This window comes from Gekko japonicus, unplaced genomic scaffold (genome assembly GCF_001447785.1).
Source record: "Gekko japonicus isolate JY-2015 unplaced genomic scaffold, Gekko_japonicus_V1.1 scaffold898, whole genome shotgun sequence".
Lineage (NCBI taxonomy): Eukaryota > Metazoa > Chordata > Lepidosauria > Squamata > Gekkonidae > Gekko > Gekko japonicus.
The window spans coordinates 216557-234078 of NW_015160238.1; the positions used below are offsets into that span (position 1 = coordinate 216557).

A 17522-nucleotide genomic window follows, 5' to 3' on the forward strand; every position below is an offset into this window, starting at 1 on the left:
GGAATGCACTCAGCCCGCCTTGATAAGGAGGGTCATAAATTAGACTTTCTAGGGCTCGAAGTCTACATGTCAGGTGCCTTAGGTCTCTGCATAGCCAATTTTAAGGCAGTTATGGCTCATTATCAGATTTATTTATGGGAAAAAACAGGCAAGGACCATACAGGCAGAAGGAGTAAGCTGGGTAAACAGGAACTCAGTGCATCATGACATGTGGAAGATGCATGTAGCCGGACAGTGGTCTCAGCAGTAGTTATTAGAAGGCACTCATGGTTGAGAGCTTCGGCCCTACCTCCAGACACTAGGGCCCATGTGGAGGATTTTCTCTTCGAGGGGAGGACTCTGTTTAGTGAACAGATGGATGCAGTGCTTGACAAGATCCAAAAGAACAGGTTGACAGCCAAGTCCCTTGATATTACTTCCCAGCAATCTGGGAACGTTAAACTCAGGTACTTCCCCAGACACACTCAACAGTCTCAGTTTGGGAAGTCATATAGATTCTAGCCCACCCAGAATTATTAGCACTATCATACCCCTTTCAGTACCCAGTCCCAAATTAGACGGCAACAGCCGAAGCAGAGAGGCCATCAGGGAATATCTCCCAGGCACCGCAGTGACTAGGGTAGTCTCCCACAATTGTCTGATAGCTTTTCCTTGTTCGCACACCACTGGAGTTCAGTTACACAAGATGTTTGGGGTTTGAGTATAATAAACTTTGGATTTTTTGTAGAATTCAAATCCACTTCCCAGTGTATTAATCTTAGTTCCCAAATGGCTGCTTCCAGCTTGCTTTTTACAGCAAGAAATTCAGCATCTCCTCCAAAAGGGAGCTTTGTGGGTCATTCCCCCCCTCAGAAAAGCGTAAAGGTTTTTATTCCAACCAAGGGTCATTTCCTGCAGTAGCGCACAGGAGCGGAGCTCCGGCAGTAAAGAGCCCAGGGGGCGGGCACATGCAACAAGCCCCACTCCCTGCTCCCAGCAGCCCTCAGTCAGAGCAAGAAGCAGCCAGGTAAGTTGCATAGCCCCCCCCCCGGCCCAAAACAGTCCAGTGGCACCTTTAAGACAAAGTTTTATTCAGGTTCAAGCTCTTCCTCCTCTGGGAGGACAGATCTGCATGTCTCTCCCTCCCCCCCCCAATAGCTGGCAATCCAAAACAGTCCAGTGGAGCCTGAGGGGTGCTGCCAGTGATGTCAGGGTGTGTGGCATATGCAAATAAGTTATGCTAATGTGGTATGCTAATGAGCTCCTGAACCTCTTTTTCTACGAAATGACCCCTGATTCAAACTATTTTTTGATAGATAAAAAGGGAGGTGGTGTGAGGACTATCTTAGACCTGAGGGGACTCAATAGATATTCAAATAGATATTTGAATATATGCATGTTTCGTGTGCTAACCTTAGAGGATATCTTCCCCTTTATTGACAAAGGATGCTGGTTTGCAGTCCTGGATTTAAAAAAATGCTTATTTCCATATCACCATTCATGAAATCTGCAGGAAATTCTTTAGATTTAAATTCTCAGGTCACAGTGTTACCATATGGCTTAGCCACAGCCCCAAAGGTTTTTATGAAATGTTTTTCAGCTATTGTAGTGTATGTGGTCTTAAATGGCTGTTTGGTTTATCCTTATTAGGATGACTGGCTTCTCATTGGAGAATCAAGGTCACAACTTACATCACATATATCTTTGGCACTAAACACCTTAGAATGGTTGGGGGTCCTCATAAATTTTCCAAAATCCATTCTAGTCCCTACTCAGGACTTGAAGTTCATCGGAGCAAGGCTAAATTCTGTCTCACATAAAGCTTATCTCCCAGTGACTAGAGCTAGAGCAATTAAAAAATGGGTGTCAAAATTTTCTCACTCCAAATTCCAAAAAGTATTTCACGTTCAGAAGCTTTTAAACCTCATGGCTTTCATCCCAGCTATCATCCGCCATGAGAGACTTCACATGCGTCCCCTCCAGAACTGGTTTCTAAGAAATTTCAAAACATTAATAGACCCACAGTGGTTGAAACTATACCCAGACAGATCATTAGATCCCTGTCTTGGTGGTCAGTAGATTTGAACCTATTAAAAGAGATATCCCTAACAATTCCCTCCTCTGGTCTTCATCTGTTTACAGAAGCTTCTTTAAAAGGGTGGGGAGCTAACTGTGGTTCTATTTGTATTAATGGGCACTGAAGTCCAGCTGAGTCAAGACTCCATATTAATGTTTTAGAACTTAGAGCTGTCAGATGCGCCTTTGCTTGTCTTTCAGACACCATCCATGGAAAGATGCTGCTACTGTCCATGGACAACAGTGACAAAATACTACATCAACAAACAAGGGGGAACAGGCTTCCTAAGATTATGCAAGGAGGCACAAGTCTTTTGGAATTGGGCCATTCAGAACAGAATTGACAGCCATACATATAGCAGAGCACAACAGATTAGCAGATCACCTGAGCACAGATGATCCTTAAACACACAAGTGGTCCATAAACATGAAATGTTTGCTCCCAGTTTTCAAGATTTGTGGTCACTCTCAAGTAGACGTGTTTGTTTTGGCAGACAACACAAAATACCAAGCCTTTTGCTTGAGAGCAGCAGTGGATGACCTTTCCCTGGGAGACACATTCCATCTGCATTGGTCCCACACCCTTTATTATGCTTTCCCACCCTTTCCACTCCTCCACTGGGTGGTACTGAAACTGAAAGCAGGCAATACAATGTGTATCTTAATAGCCCTCTTATAGTCCAGGAAAACATGGTTTCCAACTTTGTGGCGCCTGTTCAAGGGGAAAAAATATCTCTACCCACAACACAAGACCTTCTTGCAGTGGGACCGATCCATTACCACATAGAGATATTACATCTCCATGTGTGGTTCATTTCACTGTAGACCAATTGTCAGACAGGGTGGCTGAAATTTTAGTGCCATCACGCAAACCAGCCACCTGGAAATCTTATAAAGCTAAATGGCAACATTTTACAACATGGGTGAGGGTCAGGAGGATTAAGTCAGAGTCCTGCCCCTTAACAGAGTATCTCCTTTCCTTGATAGACTCAGGTCTATCCACACCCTCCATCATGCCTAGCAGCCATATCAGCCTTCCACATTGGGGTAGACTCAGCCTGTATTTTCAAATGCACTAAGAGATTCCTCAAAGGTCCCTCAATGGAGTGTGTCTCTTGTACTATCTCAATTAATATATAAACCATTTGAAACCATGACCTCATGTGATCTTTCTTCATTATCTTATAAGACAGCATTCTTAGCTGCGATAATATCAACGCGCAGAGCGGGCAAAATCAGATTGCTCGGGTTTGAGCCACCATTTACTAGAATTCACAAAGATAAAGTGGTTTTGAGTCGCAGTCTTGACTTCACTCCAAAAGTGGTTTCCCAATTACATTTGTCTCAAGATACAATTTTAACCTAAACTTCAGTCCCCAGCGGAACAAGCAGTGCACATGTTAGATTTCAGGAGAGTGTTATTATTTTATTTAAATCGTATCTCAGCATTCAGGAAAAGCTTTAATGACCCAAACAAAGGGAAAACATTTTCATCACAAACCCTGTCTAGATGGGTGATGGCTGCAATTAAGATGCCTTACACTAGAGCAGGCTTGGAATGCTTGTTTCCCCTAAAAGCACATTCGACCTCTGGTGACTGACGGTGTGTGCAGCTGGAAGTCATGGCGACCTCTGGTGACTGATCCCTACTGGGGGTCTGGAGGGTATTCAGAGAGGTGTCTGAATAAAGCCTGCCACGACCTCCCAACTGCTGGTATTCCAAGAAGGTCTCCCATCCAAATCGGCCCACGCCCACCTCTATGGTAAGTGAGCTTGCTAATCTCCCATGTGGGACTGCACAGAAGACACAAAGGTGAAAACATGGTTGCATATACCTGTAACTGATGTTCATTGAGTGGCTTCTGTGCAGGCACACATCCCTCCCTCCTTCCCTGCTGTGGGCCATACACCTTCATAATCTCCACAGTGGTGGAAAGAGGACCGAGGGAGGGGTGCTTCCCCTGCCTCCAATCAGGTGATCATTTGGACGGTAACAGAGCCCATAGCTCTGCTGTGCTGGGGTGGGGCTATAAATTCTAGAAACTTGTAGAAAACTCCTCCACGGTAGGCCTGCTCTGAAGCAGTCCCCCATGTGTGCCTTCACAGAAGACACTTGATGAACTTCAGATACAGGTAAGTGTAATCATGTTTTATTTAGTGGTTCTCTCAGCTGTAATCTGAGAGTGAAGTGATGTAAATCAATTGGTTAACAAAGTCTAAACTACACGAAAATGAAAGCCAGGAGTCCATAAGAGCTCCTGTATCTCTTGTTGTGGTTTTCTAACTTCGGAAATACTGGGAATGCCAAGTCTCAAGTGTGGTCTTTCTGTTTTGCTGAAGGTGTTTCTTGGAGGCCCAAGAGATGTGGATGAGGAGCAGTCTCAAGCCATGTCTGCCCTAGAGAATTGCTCCTAATTTGGAGCAGTGGGACCACTTTAGCTTAAGTACTAACAGTGTGGCATGTGCTTTGCTTATTTTGTCAATCTGTGCAGTGTGTATTACTCTTTGGCTGCACTAGCATTATTTATGCTGCAATGCATTGTCTTATACCTGCCCTACTGCAATAGGAGATATACCATCCATTGCAGGAAATGATCACTGTACTGTTGGATGATACAAGATGGGTTGCTTGAACAAGGTCCTGGTGGGCCTTATTTAAAAAAGGGACTTGAGACGGTTCATTTTGAAATAGTCCACATTTAATCTTTATTGTCATAAAATATATTTTATCCAGTTTGCAGTAGTCTGTGTTGGTAAAAAGCATTTTAAAAGTACTGGTATTAAAACTGAGTTGGCAAGAATCTAGCTGTCGGGGCAGTAAACTGTTAATTTATTTTTCCTTACTGCTGTCTTTAACATACAGAATTATTTTCTTTGGCAACCACATAGATATCCAAGGAAGAGAGAGCTCAGAATAACTCAGTTTCTATTATAAATAAATAGGCAGTTACTTTTGGGCTTCTTCTGTACATGCTAATACATAAAGTATTGATAATATCAATTACGCAGTTACCCTTAGTTTTGCAGCCCTCCTTTCTCTAAAAGTTCTTGTATGATCACCACTGTCTGATGTGGTAATTGAAGAGCATATTGAGTTGGTCTGATTGTTGCCTTTTCAGGATGCTATTACTTTTAATAAGGACTATAATTAAAAGAAAAACACCCAACCTGAAAACTTTTTAGTGTACAGTGACAGATTATTTCCTGAGCTTATTTTTCTCTGTAGAGACTGCTTGTGCTTTCTCATGTTTGAGCAAATATGAATAGAATTCACTGCTTGTTCCTATTTAAATGTGCATGCATTTTAAGCACATACTCGTGTACATGACTACTGATAGTACGAGGGCAAACAAGTTAAGTTTGGATTTATTCTGGTGGCGGTTAGCCAATTGAAGGAGTCATCTGTTTCATAGCTTCCATAACTATGCTTAGTTTAGATTGTTGAGTAAGCTGTTTCACATGTTAGATGTGATTTTTTTTCTGGCAATCCCATTGAAGAGATTGATACGTAAAGAAATATGGCAACTCTTTGGTTAGCAGGAACTCTACAGGCCTTGACCAGTATAGCAGAGACAATATCTCAGTGAAATTCGGTCTCCTTCAACCCCCTCCAAACCTTCTCTACAAACTACAGGTTTTAACTTGTTAGTGGCTATTTGTTTTTCTGTGGTTCCTAAGGTGTTTGTGTTCAGATAGCAAGTTCTGTATTTAAACCAAGGGACCAATAACCCAGAGCTCACTAGTGCAGTTGAGTAGACAGTGCAGTGGAATTCCATATCTTTCAAGAGTTGAAGTGGTGAACCTTTTGTTGATTTATAATCCTGGCATAGGTTGAGCTGCGATTTGTTTAAGCCACTTCTTATTGTATCTCAAATAAGTGTTTTCTTGCTTATTATTTCAGGCCGTTCACAAATGTGCAACAAGAAGCAATCCACCTCATGCTTGTTTCTTAAAAACCCTGGATGTTGTTTTAACAATTAGCATCATTTACAAAAAAATGATCTTAAATCAAACACATTTTGCACTGACTTCTTTTGTAATGCTCTTAATGCTTGTGTTGAAACAAGAAATATGTCTTGTGGCAGTTTGAAAAACAGATTTACTGAAGCATGTGTTTGTGGACTAGATCCCATGTCATCCTCTTAAGTACAAAGTTTTACCTGTAGTCACGGTTAGGCATCTAGCCATTTGATGGCCTGTCCCATATGAAAATAAGTTGGAAGGGTAAGAAGTTGCTAACATCCTCCAGGAGCTTCAGTTGTTTGTTTAATAGTCCTAAAGCCTGACAGTAGTTTCTCAGGTAGACTTCCATGGCGGAAAACACAGGAATAAAGCAGAGTGTTCAAGACAAGTTCTGATATCCATCAAGTGTCTTTTACTGTCCGGAGATACGCATTGCATGTATGCACTTTCTTCGTGACTTACACACACACACACACACAACTACAATTAACATTCTTCAAAATACGAAAGAAAGATCTAAGGGCTCAACAACAACAGAGTATATGAGCAATTTCAAAAGTTCATTGTGTGCTGAATAAAAAAAAATCAAGTGCACAAATGGACTCTGTCAAATATTGATGAGGGTGGGTTGGTCATGTTTGATTATTATTTTATTTGAAAATGCAAATTTGTTTTGAAACCAAACCTGTCTTTCTTGCCTACATTTCAGTCAGAACTAAGACATGGTCCGTTTTACTATATGAAGCAGCCACTCACCACAGACCCTGTTGATGTTGTACCGCAGGATGGACGGAATGATTTCTATTGCTGGGTTTGTCATCGGGAAGGCCAAGTCCTCTGCTGTGAACTCTGCCCTCGGGTTTATCACGCTAAGTGTCTGAAACTGACAGCGGAGCCAGAGGGGGATTGGTTTTGCCCAGAATGTGAGGTTAGTTTGCTTTGAGGTGTCCTGTGTGTCTCATTGATATACCTTGGAAAGATAAGAGAGGGAATAGTGTGAAGATGCTTCCAAACTAAGAGTTATGATAGTATTTACCAGTCTTATGTTCCCCTCACCCCTGCTCTTGATCATCTACATCTTCTGTGTTAACTTTGTAATGTTCCATTTTGGGGTGGGTGGGGGAATAGCATGAAAATATTTGTCTCCAATCCTTAATTTACACTGACCAATAGTATGATGGAGACAGTTTCACTGTGAAGTGTTCCCATGTCACCCCAGGAAATATTTGCATAACAATAAGCAGCACCAGTTGTGAAGCTCCAACCTGCCTGCTAGATACCTAGCTAGGAATGTGGTTTGGGTTATCCAAATGGTTACTGGAGCATTGTGGAAAGGGAAGACCTTCCAGATCACTAACAGTGTGTGAACAGAACATCTGAGTCCAGTGGCATCTTTAAGACCAACAAAGTTTTATTCAAAGTGTAAATTTTATTCAAAGTGGAAAGCACACTTGTTCAGACAAAAGGAATAAAATCTCCTCAAGGGTTACTTACAGGGGGGGAAAAGGTCGGGGCAGCCATTAGGAGAGGCCACTCAGAGTCAAGATGCACATGCAGAGCTGAAATTGAATCAGGTGCCCCTTATTTATTTATATTTACATTTATATCCTGCCCTCGCCACCATTTGGCAGGCTCAGGGCGGCTAACAACATATGTAAAAATACATTAAAATAGCAACAAATTAGCACGTAAATGCAAGAGTTAACAAAAAATGTGAGAATAAAGCTAGAGTCCAGCAGTACCCCCAAGACAAACCAAACTCAACCATTTGTCTGAAGAAGTGTGCTTTGCACATGAAATCTTACAAAGGTTTATTCAGGGTATGAGCTTTTGTGTGCATGCATACTTTATCAAATACTAATACAAATTTACTAATATAAATACTAATACAAACTTTATCAAAGACTAATACAAATACTAATGTATTTAATAAGGTGTGCATGCACACGGAAGCTCATACCTTGAATAAACCTTTGTTGGTCTTAAAGGTGCCGCTGGATTCTAAATTTGTTCTACTGCTTCAGACCAACACGGCTGACCATTTGGATCTACTTTGAATAAAACTTTGTTGGTCTTAAAGGTGCCACTGGACTCAAACTTTGTTCTGCTGCTTCAGACCAACATGGCTACCCACCTGAGTGTGTGAACAGGTATTTAATCACAATGCAATGATTAAGATAACAGAGAAAATTTTGAAAAGGACAGATATAATCAATGGATTTAGCTATAGCGGCTGTTCTGACCTTGCATACAACCCCTGGCACCATGCTCCGTCCAGTAATCTTGTTGATCATAGTTTTTCTTCCTGACCCCACGACAGACGTTTTACCACCAAGATGACAAAAGTACATGACATTCCTTAGAGTTGTTGGGAAAAGGGAGTAAGATTTTTGCCAAGAATACAGGCACAGTGATCCCCACAGTTTCTTCAGTTACTGATGCTTGTGGATTCAATCAAAAGCTGCTAGAAAAAAATAGCTGTCTTGATTTTCCCAGCCAGACTGGCAGAATAACACCCCGCAGTTGATTTTCAGATTGTACTACATATTCTTGATTTTTACAGCACATTGGGTACCACTTAGTGGAAAAAGAGATTTCAGTATTGTGTTTACATGTGACAGTAAGCTGCATGTTCCATCGTAATGAAGGGATATATAGATGTTTTGCTAATCTGAAAATTTCTTGTGTTTGTCTTTAGAAAATTACTGTAGCAGAATGCATAGAAACACAGAGTAAAGCTATGACAATGCTCACAATTGAACAGCTATCCTACTTGCTCAAGTTTGCACTTCAGAAAATGAAACAGCCAGGGGTAAGGACGACGTGTTAATATTTTACTCCATTGTATGTTTGTGACTGAATAATTAAATGTTTAGATTACTAATTACATGCAAGCATTCCAGTATTTGTGCAATGTACAGAAGAAGAAATTTTGTCCCTTCCCCAGCTTTCTGTAGTCATAAATATGAGACGGGAAGGAATTCACTATTCAGACTGGGATGAATTACAGCCTGTAATTTCACAGGTGATGATTACACCGGCAAGGCGGGATAGAAATTGAAAGTAAATAAATAAATAAATATTCTTATTATCCTGACCACAGACCTGCTGCTGCAGGAATAGAAGATCGTGACACTTTTGTTCTTGGTTGAACTAGGAGTTGATTCAGAATTTTATTTGTTTATTCCTTTGTTTATTTCATTTGCACACCACCTTTCAAGCTTGAGGGGACTTACATCATTCTCCTCCCCTCCGTTTTATCCTCAAAACAACCCTGTGAGGTAGGTTAAGCTGAGAAAGTATTACTAGCCCAAGGTCACCCAGTGAGCTCCCATGGCACAAGTGGGGATTTGAACCCTGCTCTCCTAGATACTAGTCTGACACTCTTAACCACTACACTGCACTGGGTCTCAAGTATTGAACTTGACATATTGAAGTGTTGCACTGCTAGACTAGCAGTTGTGTAGTCTGCTTCTGACCTCCTATTCCTTTCAGTTCTCTCTCGACTTGCAGAGCTCACAGCAATGTTAGTAGTTCCTTTTTTGTTGTGTGTAGTTATGTAATGAAGTCACAGTTCTGAAGACTGCAAGAGCAAGGGTTTCTTGCTGCAAAGCTTTGAGGTCAGATTGGGAGTTCTTATTTTGCACTGCTGAAAATTGGAACACACTAGTCCTGTAGATCAGGGTGCAAATGTTAGAAAGGCTGTGATTTGATAGAACATACAGCAGGATAACCATGCCCCTAACAGAGCGTGGTTTCATATGATGCTGTTTTCCATTTAGAAATAGTTTCACCAGTAATGCTGGAACTTTGGGAAAAGAAATGCACCTGTAAGAAGATAGGAAGAATCAAGAGCAGGGCAAGAGCACAATTACTTCAACTTAATATACCTTTAAAAAAAAACCCCGTGATACTATTGGTTAGAGGTAAACAACGTAAGGCCCCATATTCTGCCCATCAATGTTGTTCTCAATCCTTTTGACTGAAAGGGTTGGGCCAAGGTATGAATTTAAGCCAGAACTATTATCTTGTGGCCTACCAGAAATGTTTAAAGCCTTCATCCATATGAAGGATCCTTCCTCCAATTGAAGTGGCTTTTGCTCCAGGGGAAGAGTCCTTTATGGTGGAGGAAGGCTCCGTAGAGCCCTTAGGCATGGGGGAGCCTTTAAAATTTGCTGACTGAAGCAGTAAGATATATGCTAATATTGTCATTTTTTTATGTAGTATATTTTAGTCCTGCCCTTCTTCCATGGAGTTCAGGGAAGCATACATGGTTCTTCCCTCAGGCTAGACTAAAATAGAACGGCAGGTAGAGGGTTACTCAATGAGTTTCATGGCAAGCGTGGATGGGTTTCTCTGAGCCTAATCCAACTACACCACACTGGAGACATATGAGTGATGAAGACAGTTGTTGGTATCTGACAAAGGGAGCTTTGATTCATGAAAGCTCATACCCTGAAAATCTCGTTGACCTCTATGGTGCTACTGGATTTGAATCTAGCTGTTCTACTGCAAACCAGCATGGCTGTCCTCTGAAACTACATGCAAATATGTTATGGTTACACTGTTACATTATTGTAGTGAATAATAGTGGAAACCATTCGCGTATCCACAGGTATATTTGCTGTGACCTCCTAGCTGGGCTTCGGATTCATATTAAAACATTATGAATTTTGAAACTTCTCGGTGTTTGTTAAACATGGATATTTCCCCCCTTTGTAACAGACAGAGCCATTTCAAAAGCCAGTTTCACTGGATCAGCATCCAGATTATGCAGAATACATCTTTCATCCAATGGACCTTTGTACATTAGAAAAGGTTAGTTGAAAGCAAGGAGAAAAATCCTGTTTAGCTCTGTTAGATTGCTTGTAATTGCTTTTATTGCCGAGTTCTAAAATCAGCCCAGTACTTTGGATATATGTCAAATAAGATTGCCCTCTTTACATTATGGAATGGGTCCCCTGCACTGGAAATATTTTGCTTAATTTTTACTTGTGCAAATTCACAGCCACTTCACTGCAGCATGATTTACAAATTTGTTTGGAAATTTACTGATTATTGATACAAGGCATCTGTCTTGCGTATGGTAAATTTCCCCCCCTGCCCAAATATGTTTTTGTCTTTGATTAATAGAATGAGAGGGATATCTCCATAAATAGAAAAGCTGCTTTTTACCATTTTACACTGGTAGAAATGACACATGCAAGATTTTAAGGGTAGGCTTACAGTGGGGTTTCTTCTTTCACCCAAGGATGACCCTGGTAGCAATTTTAGCTAACTGTAATTGTTTGTAACAGTACATATGATGCAGGTTATTGAGCTTTTTTTCTAGGATCACACACTTCTCTTGCTGCGTGCTCTTGACTCTCTCTCCTTCCTTTTTTAAACAAGTCATAGTTTAACATGCTGTTCTAGTTGGGCAAATTATGTCTCTAAACCAGGAGTTGAAATCATGGTTGGGCATGGAGGCCACCTTTGGTTCATGCAAATAACCAAAACAAAACAAAAACAGGAATGTTTAAGGGGCATTCCCTGCATGACCTTGCAACACATTCTGAATCTCTGAACCATGATTTGAAGATTGGGAATATGGTGTCTGAACTGGTATTCCTTCTGTCTCCCTCCCTTTCCCCCCACTGTTTGTGATTTCCTTGGCAGATTCTAAGCAGTATTTGATGAAACTGAAAATATGGCAGATTGCAGCACGGGTTTAAGAATCATGTAAAGTTCTTAAAATTATACTTAATATGTTCCCATGATATGTAAGCAAATGCTGCTGGTTTGCGAAATAATGTACACTCATAATGTATCTAATAGATTCTTGAATTTCCAAGCTCTATATGATAACATCTAATTCAATTCAACATTAGTTTACATAGTTAGTAAACATATTCTTAATTTACAAAAAACAAATCGCTGTCTCTATGTTAAGATAAACTTTGTAAAATTTCCTGATGATAGATTTAGAAAATGTTTTTCAATTTCAACTACTCTTTGCATACTTGTTCTGCAGAATGTTAAAAAGAAGATGTATGGTTGCACTGAAGCTTTTTTGGCCGATGCCAAATGGATTTTGCACAATTGCATTATTTACAATGGGGGTATGTATGTTCTTTTAAAAATGAATGTACTGTTTGTATGCAAAGAAGAGAGTCATGATCATTTCACCATAAATGACAGATCAGCCTTAAGAAGGGCTTGGAATCTGAATGCCTGAGACCTGGAAGAAAAAAAGAAAAGAAAATGGTTCAGTTTAATTCTGGTATAATGATTCCTGAAATTAATTTATTTAAAGTTACATATTGCAAACTTTGCAATATTAGATGTCTAATAGTAAATAGTATATATTCTGATTCTTCCTTTTATCTCTGAAATCAGATGTGACCTTTCATAATCTTCAAGCTGACTTTTCATAACATGTTAGAAAATATAAAAATTCTCAGGGGATTTAACTATTAGATCCTGTTGGGTGGTATGCTTTAGGATTTCATGACCTCTGTGATAATAATAGGTCTGTCCCTAATTATATCAGGCCTTTCATATCCTTGACTGACTTTTTTTTTGTTCTGGCCAAGAATAAAGTGATCTGAAGCTAGGATAAATTTCTTCACTTCTCATGGACAAATCAGTGTCCCTAATTATATCAGGCCTTTCATATCCTTGACTGACTTTTTTTTTGTTCTGGCCAAGAATAAAGTGATCTGAAGCTAGGATAAATTTCTTCACTTCTCATGGACAAATCAGTTCCAGATGGAGTTGGTTTACAGGACCAACTGACCTCTTGCAAGGATGGGCAGTAGCCCTTTCAATATCAGTGTCAGGATCTATGTCCTTTTGTTGGCCTTCCATAGTAACTGGTTGGCCATTGTGTGAGATGGGATACTGGACCAGATGGACCACTGGTCTGATAGAGCAAGGATGTCCTTGGGTTCTGATTTGGGGACCAGTTGGAAGGCTACATCCTGGAGACTTATCAAAAGATCATCTGAAGTTACTACTCTTGGGAGGGTTTCCTATTGATATGTCTCACAGTTCTGTGTAAGCCTTGCTTGATATTTGGAATGGGAAAATGTCTGAATGGTTGCCACAATCAGGCAGTCTCTCCTGCTTGTAAGAATCTGATTGGTCCCTTGCTTTATGGGGAATATAGGGTAATGAAATAACAGCGGTAGTAGCTAGAGTGTCTGTAGAAAAATGCTTTGAACATGGGCAAGAATTCACTTTAGAGCATGTTCCGTGATAGTGATGAAAGTAAATATATTGTGCTGTTCCACCATCATTACGTTGTTTCAGTACCTGCCAGCAGTTTGGTGTAGTAACAGGACTACAAATTTTGTCCCCCAAGGAGAATTTGAGTAGTAGGCCTCATGGGAATTTAAGCAATAGACCTCAGAAGCTGATCTTGAGAGTCTGCTTTTTTGCTTCATGGACATTGATGTGTGGAATGCTGTAAAGTACTCACTTGCCTGAATCTTGGTGATTTCATTTGTTAGATATGGGGTTCAGTATCATCACTATGCTGACACCCTGTTCTATTTCTGCTTTTATTGGAATGTCTGTTGAAGTCCTGAGCTCACATTTGGGCTCAGTGGTTGACTGGTTAAGAACAAATGAACTGAAACTTATTCTTGACTCAATGAAGATGATGGTGATTGAGGAGCTAGTATATTTTGGAGTAGTTGTATAGCTCATTCTGGATAGGATTGTACTCTCTTTAACACTCATGGCCAGTGTTCCCTCTAAGCTGAGTTAGTGTGAGCTAGCTCACAGCTTTTTAGCCTCTAGCTCACACCTTTTTGTCTTGGCTCAGGAAGGAGGGCTCCAGAGCAAACTAATGTATGCAGTAGCCAAATCGCTCACTCACAACTTTAATGCCAGGAGCTCACAAAGCAGAATTTTTGCTCACAAGACTCCACAGCTTAGAGGGAACATTGCTCATGGCTGCAGTTTTGGATGGTTCTCCTGGATCCAACACTGCTTTGGAATGCCCAGGTGGAGGCAGTGGCCGGCAGCACTGTTTCGGCTTAAATTGTTATGCCAGCTGCAACATCTTCTGGACAAGAAAGGTCTGGATGTACTGATTACATCCACACTAGTCTATTGTAATGCAATGTAAGTGATGGTGCTTTTCTTTGGAAATGGCAACTTGTCTTCGAATTTTGCAACAAGGAAGTAGATTGGGGCCTGCAGCATACAGTACTTTATTGCAATTTTATATCATCTTCATGGACCCAGTTTGTTTCTGGATCCTGAAAGCCCTAAATATTGTGGGATGAGGGATGAAACAAAGATTGTTTTCAAAGTGCTATTCAGAAATGGATAATCTTTTCCCTGTTGAGCCTTTTATTGAACTGTTAGCTTTTAAAAATATCTATTTAGATAGTTCCCTTTTAAAGATATCCATATCTAAAAGCATGATTTTTAAATCAATAATACAAATACTAATTTAGATTTAGTTAGATTTAATAAAGATTTAATTAGATATTACCCTTTATTTCCTCAGGAAATCATAAATTGACGCAAACTGCAAAAGTCATAATAAAAATCTGTGAGCATGAGGTATGTATTCTTCACTTAGTCTTTGTCCTGTATACTGGAGTTCTTTGCTGTCTGATTGAATTGTTTTCACAATTTGCAAGCCACCTTGAGTCTCAGTGAGAAAGGTGGGCTATAAATCATAATAAAATGCATTTGAAATTGTTTTAAAGGCCTAGTATTATATATGTCTATGATTAATCTTGAAAAGGAGTTTGCCTTGAACTTCATAGTTTCCTGGTCTAAGATATCTGCAATACAGTGAGTTAGTCAAGTGTGTAGGCCAGACTGCTTTAATTAAGAAGTTTGCCACATATAAATCAAACTCTTATTGGGAATGTGTGTATGTATGAGGAAAAATGGAAAACAGGTATAAAAATACTTTCTGTTCTTTTTGCTATTCTTTTTGGCATGTAAGTTTTTTGGCTATTCTTTTTGGCATGTCAGACAATTATTTCATTAATAACATGCTGATTTGCATAGCAGTTACCATGATTTGTATGCAGGTTTATTGCTCAAATAACTATTTTAATTTTTTGTAGAGGCTTTATATAGAATTTATTTATTTACTTCATTTTTAATCTGCCTTTCTCTCAAACTCACTCAGAGATTCACTTTTGAAAATCTGGACCAAGCGATTTAGCATTACAAAGTTGAAGCTTTGTCAATTAGTCTAAGATAATAGCTTCAGCTACTGTACAATATAAAGATTTTACCAACTGTCAGTATACTGATCGCGTATAATCATTGCTCCAAGGTTGTTTATGGAAAATTTGATGTATCTTGCCAGCTGACACATATTGTCTGTTTCTATTCCTTTAAGCCCAAGTGCTTTAAATACTACTCAAATTCAATATGAAATGATAAAAGCAATTTATTAATATATCAAATATCTTTGTAACAGCATACACACTGTGGAAGCAACAAGAATTAGTCTAATTAAATACCAAGATGCACATTCTAGAAAAATGTATAATTCTGTACTGTATCAAAGTTGAATGGCTGCACATGTTGTTCTGGATTACCGGAGAAAATAGGATATTGCCATTTCTTTAATCCCCACTTCTACAGTAACAGATATTTCTCTTTACAGATGAATGAAATAGAAGTATGTCCAGAATGTTATTTAGCTGCTTGCCAAAAACGAGAGAATTGGTTTTGTGAGCCTTGTGTAAGTATATATATATTTATTTTTTAATTTATTTTTGGATTTATATCCCGCCCTCCCCGAAGGCTCAGGGCGGCTAACCACGGGGCACATGTGCCAGAATTAAAACAAATAAAACAGTCTAAAACAATACAATACAACAACAACATATATCCAGTTTCATAACATGGACTTGTTCTTATGGCAATTACTTTAAGTTATTGTTGGGTTTACTATTGGACCTGGAGAAATATGCTTCTGTTTGTAAATGTTGCCTGCATGTTAAAGTTATGTTATAGAGATTCTAAAGTTGAAATGTTTTGCCTGCTCATTTGCACTTGAATTTTTCATTTCATGATGGAGCCATGATAAAAATCTGAATATTATGGATTTTGCTAAGCTACTTAAACCTTAAAATCTGTTGACACTGGTACTCACAGCATTTGCGTGGTTATAGTTCATCTGCATATGCTGGAAAAAGATGATAAATTTTATAGCATGCGTAAACTTCAGCAGATATTTGGTGACACAACCCTTAGTAGAGAGTAGCTAGCAGTATGACTCAGTGAACACTAGGGGCTTTGGCATAACAGTAATTTCATCCTTAGCCTCAATTTGCAATAAGGATATAACAAGGTAGTAGCCTGCCTTGCACAGCTGTTATGATGACTGAATAATATATATACACATTGATTTTAAGACTTGAAATGTGGCATATAGCTAGCATGTTTATTAGCCCCCTTTTCCCTAACAAGACCCAAAACAGTTTAAAACAAATAGTACAGATATACAGTGTAAATACACACAAAAAAGAACAAAAACATATTATATTCTGGGGACAATCTGGAATCTAACAGGCCAGTTGTCCAGGCTAAGAGCTGTTTGGCTTATACCTCCTGGCCACACCCAAGATGTATGCCTGGAAAAAGAAGATGCAAATAAAATCACAGCAAAGCTGCTGTGATTGGTAACAGTATTCCTAAGAACATAAGAGACGCCAATGTTGGATCAGGCCAGTGGCCCATTCAGTCCAACACTCTGTCACACAGTGGCCAAAAATACCAGGTGCCATCAGGAGGTCCACCAGTGGGGCCAGGACATTAGAAGCCCTCCCACTGTTGACCCCCCCAAGCACCAAGAAGACAGAGCATCACTTGCCCCAGAGTCCCTATCTATACCTTGTGGCTAATAGCCACTGATGGACCTCCCCCAGCTCTCCCTGCTAGTTAGAAAATGGGTTTTCTAGAGATGACAAGGTCTGGACAATAGACCTGTCTACATTAGGGTTATATTTGGTTCAGTTCCCCCACCCCCACTCCTGTGACTTTCACATATATGAAAATGATAGATGTTAAGATGGTTGGAGTACAGTTATCACTGACAGCGTTAGAGTTATCACTCTCATGCTGGTGAGATCCAGTGTGATGTAGTGGTTAAGAGTGGTGGACTCTTGGAGCCAGGTTTGATTTCCTACTTGTCCACATGAAGACTGCTGGGTGACCTCAGGCCAGTCACAGTTCCCTCAGGACTCTCTCAGCCCCACCTATGTCACAAGGTGCCTGTTGTGGGGAGAGGAAGGGAAGGCAATTGTAAGCTGCTTTGAGACTCCTTAGCGTAGAGAAAAGCAGGGTATAAAACCAACTTTTCTTCAGATTTTAAGTACAAAAAAGAGAAGAATTTCATTATGATGAGGAAGCCGTCATTATATCTGCCCTCCAGCATCCTATGATTATTACATGTCGTCTAGGTCATCTGAGCTGGTTATAATCTGTAAAAAACCCTAAATGGCTTGTTTACAGTTTAACCAGAGATATTTTAATAA

The 17522-nt window shown here is 39.8% G+C and overlaps 1 protein-coding gene across 1 annotated transcript in view; it reads left to right on the forward strand.

Moving 5' to 3' along the window:
• Positions 1-17522, forward strand: part of ZMYND8 (zinc finger, MYND-type containing 8) — a 105040-nt gene that overhangs the window by 45646 nt on the left and 41872 nt on the right. Inside the window, exons 4-9 of the mRNA XM_015413097.1 lie at positions 6803-6946; positions 8717-8830; positions 10744-10836; positions 12032-12119; positions 14522-14577; positions 15647-15724. Of these exons, the coding sequence (XP_015268583.1) occupies positions 6803-6946; positions 8717-8830; positions 10744-10836; positions 12032-12119; positions 14522-14577; positions 15647-15724 (573 nt within the window). The remainder of the gene's footprint in view (positions 1-6802; positions 6947-8716; positions 8831-10743; positions 10837-12031; positions 12120-14521; positions 14578-15646; positions 15725-17522) is intronic.